General features: G+C 42.9%; 2 protein-coding genes and 1 non-coding gene across 4 annotated transcripts in view; 1 reads left to right on the top strand and 2 right to left on the bottom strand.

Annotated features, from left to right (window-relative positions):
* The window catches only part of zdhhc8b (zinc finger DHHC-type palmitoyltransferase 8b), a 77,765-nt gene extending 73,536 nt beyond the window's left edge, over positions 1-4,229 (top strand). Inside the window, exons 10-11 of the mRNA XM_015365931.2 lie at positions 69-1,132; positions 2,429-4,229. Of these exons, the coding sequence (XP_015221417.1) occupies positions 69-1,132; positions 2,429-2,612 (1,248 nt within the window). The 3' untranslated portion in view covers positions 2,613-4,229. The remainder of the gene's footprint in view (positions 1-68; positions 1,133-2,428) is intronic.
* A 6,462-nt stretch (positions 4,230-10,691) lies between these two features.
* On the bottom strand, positions 10,692-17,167 carry ranbp1 (RAN binding protein 1). Of its 2 annotated transcripts, none has more exons than XM_015365888.2 (6): positions 17,004-17,167; positions 15,103-15,239; positions 14,533-14,690; positions 14,045-14,173; positions 13,494-13,562; positions 10,692-12,425 (listed from the first exon to the last, which is right to left on the bottom strand). In XM_015365888.2, exons 1-6 carry the CDS (start codon positions 17,016-17,018, stop codon positions 12,268-12,270), a joined length of 666 nt encoding a protein of 221 aa, XP_015221374.1. In that variant the 5' UTR covers positions 17,019-17,167; the 3' UTR covers positions 10,692-12,267. The 2 variants fall into 2 exon arrangements, with proteins under 2 accessions (XP_015221374.1, XP_015221375.1); XM_015365889.2 differs by having other exon boundaries at positions 10,692-12,422.
* On the bottom strand, positions 13,318-13,445 carry LOC138224530 (small nucleolar RNA SNORA77). The gene has a single exon (XR_011183016.1). It is a non-coding gene; the product is annotated as a small nucleolar RNA SNORA77 (small nucleolar RNA).
* Positions 17,168-17,489: the final 322 nt, after the last annotated feature.

Here is a 17,489-nt window from a genome sequence, read left to right as displayed (position 1 = left end):
CAGGGGGCACTGCAAACGGAAGGATCTGTGCGAATTTTGTTGTTTGCGTTTCTCCTTTCTCCTGGCAGATCGTGATGCAAGACGACCGCGAGGCTGCGGCCATTGTGGAGGAGAGTGGGAGGGGTCACGACTACCGCTCGGAGCCCAACCTGGACCTGCCGGAGTACAGGAACCCCTCCCTGCACAGGACGTTCCAGTCCTCGCCCCTGCAGCTGGACTCCTTCGCCGCCAGCTCGCGCTCGCTCAGCCTCAAGCACGCCCACCGCCGCGGGGGCGACAAGGCTGCCCTGCACCCCCTGAGGTCGGAAGGGGCCACCTCCACCCCCTACAAGAGCATCTTCTCTCCCGGCGGGGCGCTGTCCAGCCGGAACGGCAGCCTGTCCTACGACAGCCTGCTCAACCCCGCGCTCTCGCCCGCGGCCAGCGAGTGCCTCGCCCACCCTGGGGTGGCTCCGGGGGGGTACCACTCGCCCTACCTGTCCGCCAAAATGTGCCACGTGCGGGGATCCGAACTGCAGCGCCAGCTCCCGCCCACCTACAGCCCCATCCTGGGGGGCGGCGGCGGCGGCAGGCGCTCGCCTCACCCCCGAGAGCCCTCCCCCGTGCGCTATGACAACCTCTCCAAGACCATCATGGCGTCCATCCAGGAGCGCAAGGAGCTGGAGGAGAGAGAGAAGCTCCTGCACTTGCACGCCCAGGCGCAGGCCCAGGCCCAGGCCGCGGACTCGGGCGTCTACGACGCACCCAGCGGGTACAGCCTGCAGCCGGGCGCCTGCTTCCCCGATGACCCGCGCGGCCACCCGCCGGCCGGCCCCTTCGGCTCCCGCGACGACCTGATGGGCAGCGTTTCGGCCTTCGGCGCCCGGAACCCCCTCCTGCGCTCCTCGGCCACCTCGCTCGGCAGCGCCGCCCTCTCCCGCGCCCCCAGGACTTCCACCACCTCTCTGCACGCGGACCTGGCGAACAACAACGTGCAGGGCAGGCCCAGCGAGGCGCCGTACAGGTCCCCTGCGCACCAGGTGCCCCACTCCCCTTTGGTGCTGCCCCGCTCCCCCTCTTACAGCCACCAAAAGCCCCTCTCCTTCATCAACGCCTTGGAAATGACGGACTCACCACCTCTGGGAGGCCCAAGGTACGAGTCCTAAGTGCATGACGAGAGATTTGAGCATCACCGGGCGTAACTTCCTCCATCAGACAGAGCAGGTGCTTTTTTGCTCACCTTGTACAGGGGTAACGCAAATTCCCTTCAAGGATTAAAGATCAAACGTCTTTTTTGACCTATTAAAGAGAAGGCAGCTCCCAAGTCTGCTCTGGGCGGCCCTGTTACCCGGTTCAGGCGCTCTGAGCCCCTGCGCTTACAGTAGCTCCCCAGGAGACGTGCTCGTGGTTAATGCTGTTTGTGCATGAGGGAGCTAGCTGGTCTTGAAGAGATCTGACAAAATGGGAAAATGGAAAATCTTTTATTTATTTTAACTTGTGCAGTTAAATAAGGAATACAGTGCTAAAATATGCTGGGTTATCATTAAATGTTCTGTAGTTAAAGGTGATGTGTGTATTTTTAAATTTTAGAACCAATAAAAGTTTTGCTCTTTTTTTTTTGCATGTTTTTACCTTCTGCCTGTGGACTTGCGCCCTAACACTTCCAGTTTGATTGGTCACTTCTAATTCAGGAATGACCGAGGCTAAGGGGGCTTTCTGCACGTAGTTAGCCTGTTTCATTTGAAGATAATTTAGCCCATCAACCTGCCATGATAGAGAAAGTAATACAGGAGAAGTCTAAAAACAGCACTCTCACACCCTCTACCCCTGAGCATGAGTCCAATCTCCATGCTTTGCTGTGTCTGTGGAACTAAGTGAGGGGGTGGAATTCACAACTGCTTCGGCTCTTAATTTCCATCAGCATGCTCTTGTGATGTGTGTGAAGACAAGAAACAGAACTTTAAATGGTAAAGAATCTAAAACAATCATCCAAAGAAGAAGTGAAGTCGTCTTCTTTTCTTTTATAAGTTGACTGACCTCTTCTATGTATTTTTTAAAGTGCTAACAGGATTAATCTGGGGTGTTTTTTTTTTTTGTATTGCATGTTTACACTGGTCCTTAATGCTCGTTATGCTTTTTTGGGAATAATCTGTCTTGGTTTCCATTTTGCTTTGACAAGGCTGATGCTGTTAAAAAACCGGATCTTGCCTGTGCTGTTTAAGTGAAGCTGAAATAGGCCCAACTGCATGTGCATGGCGGATGAGATGTCTTCGAGTGTGCTAACGCACGACAGCATGTGTGCACGTACGCCCACACCTCCCCTTCAGGATGCTATAAATACACAGTGTGCATGTGAGGAGCTGGCGCCAACGTGCACGAACAAGTGAGGTGGAATCATTTTTTTTCCCCAGCCATGTAAAATCCCTCCTCTTCTCTTTCCCCTCTCCAGGGACGATGGCCACGTGAAACAGGCCCACAGTAAAATAAACGGGCAGCCCAAAGGCCTGACCAGGGCCGACTGCCGCCTGGGGACCCCGTCCGGTTCCCAGAGTACCCCGGTGAGCCCAGGCCGCCACACGAGTGTTAAAAAAGTGTCAGGTGTGGGCGGGACGACGTACGAGATCTCGGTGTGAGCGGGCGTCGCGCCAGCCAGGCCGGAGGCACTGCCGCGGGAACCGCTGGAGCTTGCGTGTTGAGAAGGGGGCCTCGACCAATCGTCCACAGGCTTATTCCCCAGGGAATGACTGTCCAGCCAATCAGACGGTTCCTTCTTTGCCACTGTGGACACAGCAGTCCCACAGTGTCCTGCCCGTGAGCGATGGTCCGGGAGAGGACGTTTTTTTTTCTTCCTCGCACAGGAGGACTTCAAAAAATAAGTTCAAAGTGAAACAAAAGATGAGCCATTGTTGCAGTTTGTTTGTCCAGTCTTGTGTGTAATCCACTGGGAGAGGGACCAGTCAGGTTGATACCATTTTTTTAAGACGACATTTTGTTATGGCTTTGAAAGCCATCCACACTCCGTTTCAAGTTTTTGTCTTCATTCCACCATCACGTGTACTCTTCTCCACCGAAAACCCAAATAAGGGCCAATCATTTGTCGCAGGTCAACAAAATCCCTCTTTTGCTAATATTGGAGTCTTGCTAATATTATGTGAAATATTCTGTATTGGTAAGAATGACACATTTCAGTTTTCTGTGTTTGGCTCACATGGAGAGGTTTAAAAGATCCTTCCTTTTGGTATTCGTTCTAAGGTTCGTTACGTTATTTTTCATTACATTTTGATTTTCAGAGGAGCCAAGTGGATGTTAGCAGTTTGATAAAATGTAACGCAGTTCTTGAACCTTCATTAACCAAAACATACATGGAACGTCTTGCGAGGTTGAATTTAAGAAACAGAACAAGTAGTGCTGATTTTCTTTCGCATGTGTGAGGGTGTTGTGTTTCTGACTGCGTCCCAGTGCTTTGTTTGATGTGTTATTGTTTCTCCTGAGAACGGAGAGAGGCAGGAGCTCTGTAGCAGTAGCCTGTGTTGTGTGTTGCCATACATTTCAGTGTGCAGGTGGAATTCTCTTGGGCAGCCATACAGGAGTGAGGAACTATATTTAATGCCTATCAGATAGTTATTTGTAAACAAATTCTAGTGTATAAAGTCACCGTTATTTTGTTTCTTTCTTATATCCAGCATTTCAGTTGGTTTTCACATTACTTTGGTTGTTTTTTTTATCATTTTTACAACTAGAAATGATTTTTTTTTAGGTCTTGGGTGAACTTTATATAATTTTCTAATGCAAATGCAAAAAAAACAAATCCAGACTCTTTTGGATATGGAAAGAGATAAATGGAAAGTGTGACAAAATCACTTTTGAGAGATTAGCACCAAGGTAGCTAAGCTAACCTGGTGCAAAAGGAAAGATTTCTTTTTTCTAGGCCATGAAGAAGAAAAAGAAATCAAATTGTCAGGCTGCGCTGCTGCTGTCTCAGTGCTTAAATGTATATGCTTATGATTGTGCAGTTTCCTTTGTCTCTCTAACAGATGTAATGTTCAATAAAGGATTTGAGTTCTTGTTTTTAAGGCAGGACAATGTTAATGCCACCTGTCTGGTACAGTGCATTTGTTATCTTTAGGAATGCCCTACCTAGAGGAAGGAAATAATGGACAAAAAACAAATTTGCATTTCATTAAACATTTTAGTTTGACATGAAGGTACGTTTTTTTAAGCCATTGATTAAAGATAGCCTTGAATTTTCAGTCTCCTGATTTTTTTTAAAAACTGCTGCTCAGTCGATTGGTCCAAAATGAAGTTACATCCCTCAAAATCTGCAGAAAATTTAGTAATGGGCTAAAAGAAACGATGACCACATGCCTCCGCGCTTTTTTTGTGTCCATAAAGAATTTGCATGCTAGTGAATAGTCTCCGCCAGTTTCTAGGAATTAGGAGTGTGGCTGTTATTCAGCCAGCAGGGAAAGCTGAATCGCAACATTTTTACCCCTTCCTCTGGTTCTGTGACAGCACCTCTTGTGTTTTTGCATTTCATTCTTCTTCTGAGAAGGCATAATCGATGTGGGAGAAGAAAAGGTTCTCTTACATGGATGGGCTGGGAAATAACCTTTTCTTCTGTGGGAGGGGTTTGTAAATTTTGGGACTGAGACAGGATCATGACTGCCTGCTGGCCACTGCCACACCTACTGGTCTTTAGTTAGAATGATTCCCGGTTTGTGTTGTTTTTATTTTGAACAGCTCCCAGGAACTTGAAGCAGCAGAATTACGGGTCTGAGGCTCCAGTGCCACATTCTCTTATTTACCAAACAGTGGTAAAGCATACTCTAAATTTTTACAATGTGTTCACACTTGGCTACACTTTACTGCTCTGATGACTGACATTAATGAGAACAAACAGCAACACATCTGCCTCCAGCACAGATTAGGAGTACCTCACATGAAACACCTGCCTTTAATTAATTTGAATGAGGGCTTGAGCATTTTTAAGTGCAAGTCTGTTGTATGTCTGATCCTCATCGATGTGGTATAACTACAGTCTTAGTGGGTTTTTTTTTTTAGATCTTACGATTTTAATCCTCCCCTATTTATTTTGTCGTCATAACTTGTTATACCATCTGAAACCATCTCATTACTTGACACCATACATTTTACATGTGTAAAGTACACAAAGGTGCTAAAAACCATTTCTGTCAAGTGACAAAACGATTTTGAGAAGTCCCCTAAATGCTGTACTATTGATCAGATGCCGAATGTCAACTTTGACTTTTCAATAATTAAAGGACACAGAAATGCGTCTGTGATGGCTGTATTATAGAACATTAACGATATCCGTTCCTCCAAAATGGGATTAAAAAAAAACTAACAGCAGTAGCATGCTCTTTGGAATGAGCACATTGTACTCGAGCGAGAGAATGATTTTGGAGGGATTTGAAATGTACAGTGTTGAAGAAATCTTCTGCATTTTTCCTCAGCCAATCACCCTTAAAGAGGTGGGTTACGGACTGTAAGTTTTGTTAACCAAGATCTAGAAACGTGTTCAGGCTGTAGTGTCAGAACCAAACCACAAACAACTGCAATTTTCCTCTTGGCTGTGCTTTTTCCAGCCCTTCTTACTGGAATCTCTAGAATAAAGGGCTGAAAGGAAGCCTCTTATCTCCTGAGACTGTGCCAATTCTCTCCCATCTCCTCCACCACTCCTGACCGCACATCCTGCACTCCTTCACTCCTCCCATCTCTCCACCAGGTTTTGATTGTGCCAAATCGGGGGTCGTGGAAAGAGATACACTGCACGAAGCCAGAGTCACCCACTGTAAGCTGCTAAGTTGGTTATAAAAAGCAGTTAAAAAAAAACACAGCCACTCCTGCCAGTCTCTTAACGTCTAAAGGAAATGGCCCACACACCCTTCTCCCTGTGGGTCTTGAATTCCACGTGGACTCATTTGATTAATTTCTCAACCTGCAAAGCCAAATCCTGAAAAGGCTCAGTTCAGTTCGGAAAGAAAGATTCAGCTGGAGGGGAAATGGGGGAGCTCGGATATAGTCACAGCCATTCAGTTTTGATTCAGTTATGAACCTGTGTAGTGTGATCGTTTTCTGAATACTACCGAGCAGCTGAGTGATTTACTATGTATAACTTATGGTGTTTCAGCAGCGTGGTACAGTGGTCAGGGATCAAATCTCAGGAGAGACAGTGCTGTTGTACCTTTGAGATGCTTCAACTGAATTGGTCCAGTAAAAAAAGAAAATCCAGCTGTATAAATAGGTGCAAACATACACTGTTTGGGATAAAAGTGTGAGCCAAATTAGTAATTTAGGATCAGAACTTTGTTCCTGTCCTAGGATAAGAATGCTGTTAATGCTGGGATAGTTCAGGTGGGGAGCTGCATCAGCATGCGTAGGCTGCAAAGGAACAAGTAATAGGTTTATTCCATGCTGAAAAAAAGAAGAAAGAAAACACAACGTTTCCACCTGAAGAAGGCTCCACGGCCGAAACATTGTGGTTTCTTTCTTCTTTTTTTTTTAGCATGGAATAAACCTATTACTTGTTCCTTAATGCTGGGAGCTCATCAAGTTAGGAATATTAATAAAATGATCACCGCCTGAGGGGTCAGGAAGCAAATGAGACACATACTTCCCTTGAATTACAAAATTATTTTTAAGTTTTTAAAAACCTAATGTAAAGCCAGAATTATATGAAAAATGTAAACAGGTGGAGTATATTAACCCAAGACAAATATATATAGTTCATCTGAAATTTAGGAAAATTGTCGCAGAAACGTTAGCTACCTGCTTGCTTGAGTTCAAAAGTAAGAGGTAATAGGATTTTGTTTATACCATTGAGCACTCGCGAATAAATCAGATTCAATTATGTCATTACATCTTTAAGATTTCAACAGTTTCATTAAATGACACTCAGAATGTATTATCTTTTTGCAATATGTAGGCCTCTGCAGTAAATATACAGGTAGTAAAACTGGAACATGTAAAAGATGAACTTACAAGAAATATATAATGGTATACAGAGCACAAGAAGCTACTGAAGGTTAATGAAAGCCATCTATGAATCGGACTCGTAGTTGTGTCACACACTGTGGAGTGGGGAGATTAGTGTGAGCACATAGACTGCATTAGCTGGTTAACAGTAGACAAAATATATAAATCTATTTTCACCTGTATATAAGCACTTAAGTTTTTATTAAAGACCTTTTCATCCTTATAACATTTTATTTTTTAGATCTGTTTTGACTTATCTTTGTCTTTATGTACTCTGTATGTATTTTCTTCTTTATAGAAGTTTAACTCTGGGAGGCAAAAGGCTTTGACGTTCAGCTTTCTACCATCTTGTCCTAAATATCATAAAGAAATCTGAAAGTCAAATGTGTGGAAACCTTATTTCCAATCTTCCTGCTGCGCAACACACTTAACTCAATGGCATAAACAGCGTAACTGCGGGCTGCGGTCTGATTTCCACTCTGGGATTGCACAAGCTACCAAACTGCACACAATGCCTCTCCTTTAATTTAGTTGGAAAAGGAATTTCTCAACACTGAGGTGATATGGGGTCAGACTCCAGTTCTGCTGGTGTATAATGGCAGGCAAACACCACCCAGGTGTGAGCTGTACAGTGGTGGATGTAGTGGGACCCAAACAGAATAGTAAGAGCTTTGAAATCCTTTGGTAGGAGAAGCATTATATTTAGTTATGGGAATTGTCACTTAATTATTAAAATGCACTGAGCAAACTACAGGCTCTCAAACCAGTAAAAATGTAAGTTACCACTCTAGAAAGATTTTTCTACAGAAACTGCAACGCTATTTCTAAATCTGAGGTTGCTCATCTCAGTGCACAGTTAACACTGCCCAGATAAACTGACGAAGCTCCCGACTTTTTAAACATTTTACCGTCCGATTCTACAGCACACCTGACGTTTCCACAGCCCACGGTTCAGAAAGCACAGAGGGTGATGCGTCTGAAAATAATTTATCAAAAACAGAGAAAAGATCCATGGAGAGGAAGAAAAAAGTATCAGTGTACCACAAACATATCAGTTCCGTTCTTGTGACCAGTTTAAAAAAAAATTACATCAACACTACAGGTTGCACAGTGTGAGTGTTTTACAGCTACCTGTGCAACACCCTCAACTCACAGCTAGCAGCCCACTGGAGCTCAGCAGGTGTGAGCCTGGTCCGTACCTGGATGGGAGACCTCCTGGGGAAAACGAAGGTTGGTGCTGGAAGAGGTGTCAGTGGGACCAGTAGGGCGCGCCCACTCTGCAGTCTGCGTGGGTCCCCCATTAGTGACGATGACACTATACTGTAAAAAGGCAGCATCCTTCAGATGAGATGTAAAACTTGACTGTGTTCATTAAAAATCCCAGCTCGTTCCTCGAAAAGAGTAGGGGTGTTACCCCAGTGTCCTGGCCAAATTTCCCATTGGCCCTTACCTACCATGGCCTCCTAATAATCCCCACCTCTGAACTGGCTTCATCACTCTGTTCTCTTCCCCACAAAATAGCTGATGTGTGGGGAGTGTACTGGTGCACTTTGGCTGCCGTCACATCATCCAGGTGGGGCTGCACACTGGTAGTGTCCAATAAAGCACAATGTAAGTGTAAGGAGTTATTATTGTATAGCTGGATCACCTGCACGTGCTTTAAACGTACAATATTTCACTTATTCTCACCATTAAGAAACACTTCAGCTAAAGTCTTAACTACAATATACTGCTCTAATGCTCCAAAGAGCAAAGGCAGGACAGGTCATCACTTATTAGTTTTAGAACTTTAAATTGTAAAATGGCAACTGGAAATGGTTTCGCTAAACCATTTTCCAAAAAACGCCCGTTTCAGGTTCACGACTTCTCTCTTCCCTGCAGTCTGGAAAGCCCAGTTCAGGCCAAGGTCTTAGACATAGGAAGTGGAGAAGATTCCAGAGACCACATGTAAGTTTATGAATCAACTGGAGACAAATCACCAAAGAATTTAAATCCGGTGCCAAACAAAGTCTCCAAACTTTCCATTCCAGTATGCCCGTTTCACTTCCTGTTGGAACACTGCAAAGCAATGGCTACATCTTAGGCATTTTTTCAGAAACGCATGGGGAAAAAAATAATTCGCCCTCGTATGAAGAGACCAGCCTATTTACGCACCTGTAAAAATTGACATCACAAAGGAAAAACACATCTAAGAACACTGGGGAAAATAAAAATGGAGAAACTTAAGTATTTCTTTAAAATCCTTTAAAAGTAGTTAAAGCACTAGGGTTAAACTGGGGAGCTGTTGCTAATGCCACTGCGGTAAATGCCGTTTGTATGGAGCTCCACCTTGTGGACATTGTTAGAACTACAAGCTCAAAGCACCTGCGACTTTTTCCATTTGGATCACACATGAAGAAAACTGAATTTACAAAGTACATGACACTTTATGTCGCCACAAATGCCAGCAGCAAAGCAATACCACACAGGCAAATTCCTAAATCAGAGCCAATGAAACAAAAATCTAATCACCCTCATACTCCCCTAATTTCAAACTAGGTATCAAAAACTATTGGTCAGTGTAGTTTCCTGTTGTGTCAACTTACTCTCTTGATCCCCTAAATTATACATTTATAAGCGCTATACAACAGTGCACATGTAACACACACACAAGGGAAAGAGGTCAGTAAAACTACCCAACACACCAAAGGACAGGTCTTAAAGCAAGGTGTAAACTGTCAACATACAGCTTTTCTCCACTCAAGACCAGTTAATTCATACATAACGTTTCTTTGCACGTACAGCATGGAAATAAATATCTTCTGCTGCATAAAGCCTGTTTTAATTCTAATTCCACTCCAGTATAAGATTTACTTAGGCGAGACTGTACTTGAATATTGGGAAACTATATCTGCATTAAAATAGCAGTTTGGTTACTTTTGAAGAGGATTAAACATCTCGTACTATTTTTAACCACCTTTTCGCAGAACAAGCCAAGGGGTGACATTAGCATAATATTATCATATTATCAGTCCAAAAATAGTTTATGTGCATAGCTCTCATTGAAACAGCATACATATTACACACAAAACAAAGCACAAAGAAGATATCGTGCAGAAGCAACCCACTAGGGACAATTCCACTCTGTGGTTGTAAAATGTCTTGGTTGCCCGTTTCCTCTCAAGGGATACTATGTGATGATATAGGAACCAACACCACCATTGTTTCTTTTGCCTTAAAATTATTACTGGTTTAAATATACAAATGTAAAATGTATGAAGGCTGAGAAAAAGTTAAAAAACAGAGCAGCAAAGTTTTTCTATAAACCAGAAAGATGGCTCTTATGGACTACGATTCAAGGTTATGACGACTAGGCCTCGATGACTTTGCCTCTCCTTCTACATTCAGATCTTGCTCCAGTTGTTAAAATGCTTATGGTTTCAACTTTACTTGAGAAAAACAACTCGCTCTACAGCAAATCTTTCCAGACTGCTAAGGAAACCCGTTTCCTGTCCAGGGTATGATGACACCTTTGACTGTAGAGCTCTCTGGTTTGGATGCAGAGGACTGTTTGAAGCAGGCCTTGCGAGGGGTAGCCATAAACCGACGAGGGCAACAACGCTGACAACTCTGATTATGACCCACTCGCGATGCTGGGAGTAGAAAAACCTACAGAAAACAACTGAGAACTACAGTACTAGATGAGATATGCATACATGTTTGAACAGATGACAAAGTAGACAGCATTATACTTTAATTTGATTTGTTCACAACCTTTTTACATCATGTGTAACATGGTACCACTATATAAAAAAACTGAGATCATTCAATCCTCAAATCCTTCATTGAGCTTCAATTGAAGATTTATTATGTGCCATGTCCACACTGTCCAAAAACAAAAGTGCTAACTACATAGGGGAATGCTGGGAAGTGTTCAGTCAAGCAATAAAGTTTCCTTAACCAGCTGATCTGCACCTTGTGTGCGTCAGATGGACTGGTTGGGATGGGTCATACTGTAATGCAAATGCAGTATTTTGAGGAAGGTAAGCAGCAACTCTTTAATGCTTGAGTCCATTAAAGCAGTCACGGTTCTGCCTTTGTATAAATTCTCCTCACTTAACCCTCCTTTTCTGAATCAATCTCCCCCACACTGCAGAACTTTAAGGAAGGATCTTGCCCACTGTCTAATGCTACTTCAGCATCAAGAAGTGCACCTGATCGCTCATCCCCTTTGCCAAAGTATCTTAAAAATAGAAACATGCAACGTCATGATCCTTAAAATAAGACATTTCCAGTGCAACTGGAAATGAAGGTCTGCTTCCCAATGTAATGGGCCACAAGGTTACAAGCAGCCAGTCTGCACTGAGCAGGGCAGGGTCTATCAAGTATACTTATGTAACCGAGCAATTTATTGTGAAAGTATATAAAAAGCATTAGTAGCACTTGAAATATACTTACAGATGCACTGGCACTTTTAAAATCACAAAGGAAGTAAGGATTTGCATTAGAGAACTTAGGTGCAGGTATTACAGGATCTTCCTTATCTAAGCACAAGGCTTTTCCTCTTGGCAATATCTAGCCTTTTTATATATTGAGAATTGGAGTAGATCTTTTTAATTTGCATATAAAAATGAAAGCCTTAGTATTACCACATAAGAGAAAACTGTCACTTGGATCTAGATCAGAGACAGCCTTAGGTCCAAGAAGTTTAAATCCTTTATGCTATTTTTACATTTCCACAATTGTGTCAATAAGATTAACAATGTGGAAAAAAAAAACTTTGGGCTGCTAAATTAGATACTTTTGTTATATATGACATACTTCCTTATGTTTTCTACAAGCTGAGAGGAAAATGTCGCTTTACAAATGCTCCTTAATTTCCTGTTCATCTCAGAAATGTCAAACATCAGTCTGAAAGTAACCTGCACAAACATTTGTCTTTTACTCCAATTCTGAAACCTTTACTTAAAAAAAGAACAAAACAAAAATGTGCTACCCAATGTGGGAATTACCATTTTCACAAGCCTCATTTCACAGTACAATGTCATGTTAAGTTACTTCGAGTTACAGGTGACCATAATATCGACAACTCATTTCCACTATGGAAAAAAATCAGCACAGAACATTTTGATGGCTGGGAAATGAATATTCTGAAGCGTCTCTTATGATCTCAGAGGGCAAGAACCTTAGAAGGAAAAAAAAAAAGACCTCGTGAAGCATCCAAATTCAGTTTGTTTATAAAGTCTGTCATAAAAAAAACAAAAAAAAAACAATGAAAACCAAAGGACTAGAGGAAAGCCAAGAGCCAGATTTTTACTGCTTCTCTTCTGCCTTTTTCTCAGGCTCCTCCTCCTCTTTCTTCTTAGGCTGCTCTTCGTCGTTCTGCCCCGCCGAGTCCTTGGTCACCACATCCTTCACGGACAGCTCCTCCAACTTCTCTGCCACTTTGTTAGTGCTGTCATCGTTGCCTGCTTGAAAATGCACAAAAGCTGCATTTACCTCTCCCCCCGCGTCGGCAGAGCCAAAGACATCGCCCATCTTCTAAATGTTATACCACAAATACCCCCCCCCGCAGGAGTTCTCTGCACCGTATTCAATCCAGAATTGAATTCAGATAGAAGTATAAAAAAAATCACATTATGTAGCAGGCACACTTAATCTCAGCACCTTCGAAAGCAGGGACTCCAAACCTGGTCCCGCAGAGCCCCCGTCAAGTCAGTCTAATGAGTTCGTTATAACTTAGGAAGTCAATTGATTCAGTCCTCAAACACTGAAGGTGCTTGAGAGGTTGTTCCCAGATCACCTCCAGATTACTTTAACAATCCTCCATTTGAACTGATCGCAATGAAATAACTCCAGGTCTTTAGAAGCTGCTGACCTACAAAACCTGCTCAACTGGGGCTCTCTAGGATCAGGGCTGGACACCCGTTTTAGAGGCGATGGGGTAACAAAAACAGCCCACTAGAAGTGACAAGTCTTTACATAATATGAGCTGGACATCCAGACGTTTCACATTAGCAAGTGTGCGTAAAGGCAACAAAGAAGAAGGAACTATAATCAATGCAGTTTGCAAAGAGAAAATTAGTTATCGTCCGATTTTAGGGAAGTTGGAAGTGATCAAGGCATAATGATGATAAATTATTAACATAACCAGGTATAGTTTGAGAACGTGTTTTTCCAGCCTAATGCTTAAAAATTTGCTCCCAAGTCTCAGTATTTATATACTATTAAATAAAAAGACTATAATAAATACAATATGATAGAATAATAAATACTATACTAATAAATAAATAAGCCACAGCAGACTTCAATGTGGATATGGATTTTTTAAATCATAAGATTCAGAAAAGAAGATATGGCTGATTAAGTGTTTCAAAATACACAGACACTTGCCTTAGAAAAGGCTTGTATTTGTGATATTTTGAATTTTAATCTAGCAGACTGAAAAAGCACCAGGCAGGATAGAGCAGCCTGGGACAGAGTGAGTCTGCAAAGGCTTAGTTTTACACAACAGATATAGATAAGGAAATCATGTGTACCTGAAATCTCTTGACTTCGTATCACTTCTTCCTTGCATTCATCAAACTTTGCTTTAAACTTTTGCGCATCTAAAAAACAGAAATTCCTTAAATACAACATTTCTCAGCTTTGTGGCAAAGACTGTTAAAAATGGCTATTTCTATCAATGTGGTGGCCTAATATATCTGCAGTTTAAAAGCTGGCACCACTGTATGGTGCAATGCAACACCTGAATTCTGTCCTTATTTTTTCTTTTCTCTAATGTTCTTTGGAAACAAACCTTGAGTGGAAACTACATGGAAATTAATTTACAACTGAGAACAGGGGGCATTTCTTTACACATAGGGTTGTGGGAGTATAAAACAAGCTACTCAACTATATAGTTGCAACCCATAGCCTGGCTTCTTTCAAGAAAGAATTGTAGGAGACTCTTGGAACAATTAACCACTTACTACCCAACAAACAAGAGGCTACTCAGCTCTTGTTTATCTCCTATTCTTTAAAAAGTCAAACTAGAGTAAAGCGGCACTGTTTATTTTTCCCCACCCAGGTGCCCTACACGAACACTCACTCTCTGCATTGAGGAATCGGATGGCCAAGAGCTCAGGTTTGGGTTCTTCATCGGCGAAGTCCGCATGTGTGTTCCAAACCCAAGCCCGGTCACTTCCGGCGTTTGGCCTGAGTTCCATCAAAGGAGCGACTGAAAGAAGACCAACACTTGTTAACATGCAATTCACAACTCGCCAGCTTTCAGGCAATGCTACAAACAATGGCAGTTTTACTACTAGATTGAGGCCTAAATCTAAAATATAACAATGACGTAAATGTAGTTCCCCCATTACCCGTTTATTCATCCATCACATACCGTTCTTGTGATTTCATGTGATGTTTCGCTTGTAAGTTTTGTATTGTGTGGGAGAAGCCCAAGAAATTTCCGCAGTAGGGGAAATAAAGTACTTTAAATAAAGCAGATATTCTATTTTAATAAAGTATCTATCTTTTAAGCACGTCTTCAACGGACACAAAGAGCCACAGCACAAGAAAAGGCAAAACACCTACTGTTGTGGTTTGCACAGATTTTGAGAGTCCTGTCTCTCCTCATCAGCAGACGGATGGTTCCTTTCTCTTTGTGCCTCAGGAGCTTAACATCCCCGGTGCCCCTCTCCTTCCACTCCGGGGGGTCGTTCTCCGAAGCGAACCGGTACAGCTTTGCTCGCCTAAAGACGGGAAACACGCGCTGTGAGAGCAGCCTGCTCAACCTCAGGGCGATAAAAACTACACCACAGACCGAGTGGACATTCTGCGGCCTGCAAGTAGATTCCATCGTAATAACCACGCAATGTCTCTGTGGTGTTAAAACCATTCTTTGCATTTTCTTTACAAACCTGCCGAACTATAAACTAAGCACCGCGGCAAAATCTTGAACAATTTGGACGGTTGATGGAGGCAGGCAATGAAAATTTGCTCGTCTTTAAATGTTAGACTTTCAAAGGATTGTCCAAATCCTTTGCAGCCTCCTTAAAATTGCAAAGGGCGACACTTTCAAGCACTCAGAGAAACATATCTTTGAGACACACGTCAATGAAGAGGCCCGCAGGATGGCTTCGGCCTAAACAGGTGCTTTCTTACATCTTAAAGAGTTCCTCCTCATCCTCCTCCAATGTTTTCACCTCCTGCTCAGGCAGCGACACGATGGGCTCAAAATGAGGGTCGTGGGTAGACTCATCTGCATTCTCTGCAGTGGTCTCATGGTCTTCCTGTGTATCCTGAGAAAGACAAGAAGACTCGTTGACACACAGAAACCAGAAAGGCAAGTCCTCTTGAGTTCATTTCTCGGTGTGGATGTATTGTAACCAAAGCTTAAAACTCAAAACGAGACGTTTAATTCTCATCACAAGCTTCATTGCACAGTTAAGAGGAGAAACACACCCCACCATGACACAAGAATGTAAAAGCACAGGAAACGAGGGGAAATAAGTTAAAAATCTGGGAAAATGTCGAGGATTCATCAGGGGTGGTGTACATTAGAGAGCGGGGGGACGTTCATTACAGATCTAGCATGTGAACTAGCACAGTGTGCAACTACGCACCAGCACTATGAAGTGAATAGGGGGGATTTAGAAGATCCTGCTTTGGAGCGAGGTTCTCTTTGGAGTGAAACTGCTGTGGCAACTGGACATAATGCCACTAATGCTGAGTAAGGAGGTTCAAATTTTGCATGAGAAGATTCTTTGCCTATAGGCCTCAATCGGCTGCACTTGCATGCACATGCAACAATATAGACAATACAATCCAGACAGATTCTTTTTTTTTAACTCAAAAAGGTTGTGGTGTGTCCAAATGGTCTTCACACTCCCACCCCCCCACCCCCCATCTTGCGTTTCCTTGGCTGAACTGACTTATCAGCTATATTCAAAGCACATCATCATAGGGAATTAAAGTCCAAAAAAAATGTACAACTGGATGAGCCGTCGGTAGATCTGAATTAGAACATGCAGACGTGCACTCTAAAAGTCAAGCCTTTCCCTTACGAAGAAACCCATTGCATGGATTGTTTTAAAACCATAAATGTAAATACAAGGCCTTTTCTTTGACATCCAGCAGAATCCCTTTCGACCACAACTGTGCCGGCTTTTAACATCGGCATTGTGCTGGGCGGTCTGTTGCACACGATTTAGCTTAAACGTCTAGATAATAAGAAATGCAATCATTGTTCTTCAGTGAAACATGGCGAAATGAAAACCCCCTTGAAAAACTCAGGTCAATTTTTAATCAATAGGATATCTAGATCTGATGCCGTTACGAAAATAAAACGCAGCAGTTATTCAGCCCTTATAACTTCTAGAATTGCACCGGGGCATTTTTTCTACCTGCTGTTATCGGCTCATACGTTTTATGGAAAGACTCAAATGACAAAATAAACATTAAGTAAAAAAAAATGCCGAAACACGCCATTTGTGAGTGCGATGATGCGCTGGGACACTGCAACTTGCAGACAATGTGAGGGTCACGTTGTGAACGCCAGCAGTCTGCGTGCACCGCGATAGCCGCACTGGAAAGGCTGAAAAACCCCAGGAGACAAAATGCATCACACGGGAACTGATTTCAAAAACGTAAAAGGACTCTCAAAAATAAAAATTAACCCGACGATACAAGCGGAATAACCTGGGCTCAGCTAAAAGCTTAACCTGGCAGTGAAGGACGACGCAGGTGGACGTGTTTTAAACTTTTTTTAAACACAGCTTTCCAAATGCAGCAACAGCAAAAAAAAAAAAACTTAAGACACGGGGCACTTTGATGCAGAAACTTAGCTGTTTGACACCCCCCCCCAAAAAAAACCTCTAACCTGCTGGCCAGGAGAACGACATCAAACCCTCCACACCCCGGTCGGCTTTTAAAAATTTCCCCCATGATAGCCCGAAAAGAGAGATAAAACGCAATAATATCCCCTAAAACCGGCCTCTTGATCTTCCAATACCGGTTTTCTCGAAATCAGCAAACGATAAGACGCCCTGACGCCCGATCCTTACCTTGGTATCTGCCATGTTGTACAAGATGATTGCGGATTACGGAACGGGTGGCCGATGTTTAATTTAAAAACCGCCCGTGTCTGTCGATCCCTCTCTCTTCCTGCTGCTCCTTTCGCGCCCTGAAAAGTTCCTCCTCCGGCATTTACCTCACTCCCAGCAGCCTCCTCCCGTCGCCGCTAAATTACACCCCGACTTTCCCCCCCCTTTTCCCCTCCTTTCAATTTTAGACATAAAAACCTAAAATTAAAAAGCCCGCAGTCAGTGTTATTATTTCACCACGCAAATCGTTTTATAAATTAGCTTTCATTTGTTTCTATTTTTCACGTCTTGCCATTTGGCCCTAAAATTTTAAAATAAAAACTGAAAATGTCAAGAACCGCATCTCTTGTAGGTTATATATATCTAATAAACGTTTTTTTGTTTTTAATTCATTTAATATTATTTTTATTTTTCAGGGGCCTCCGACCTTGTACGTCACTTCCTTTA

Source organism: Lepisosteus oculatus, chromosome 22 (genome assembly GCF_040954835.1).
Source record: "Lepisosteus oculatus isolate fLepOcu1 chromosome 22, fLepOcu1.hap2, whole genome shotgun sequence".
In the NCBI taxonomy this organism is placed as follows: Eukaryota; Metazoa; Chordata; class Actinopteri; order Semionotiformes; family Lepisosteidae; genus Lepisosteus; species Lepisosteus oculatus.
Note: the sequence above shows the minus strand (reverse complement) of the source record. Positions and strands in the feature narration are given on the sequence as shown.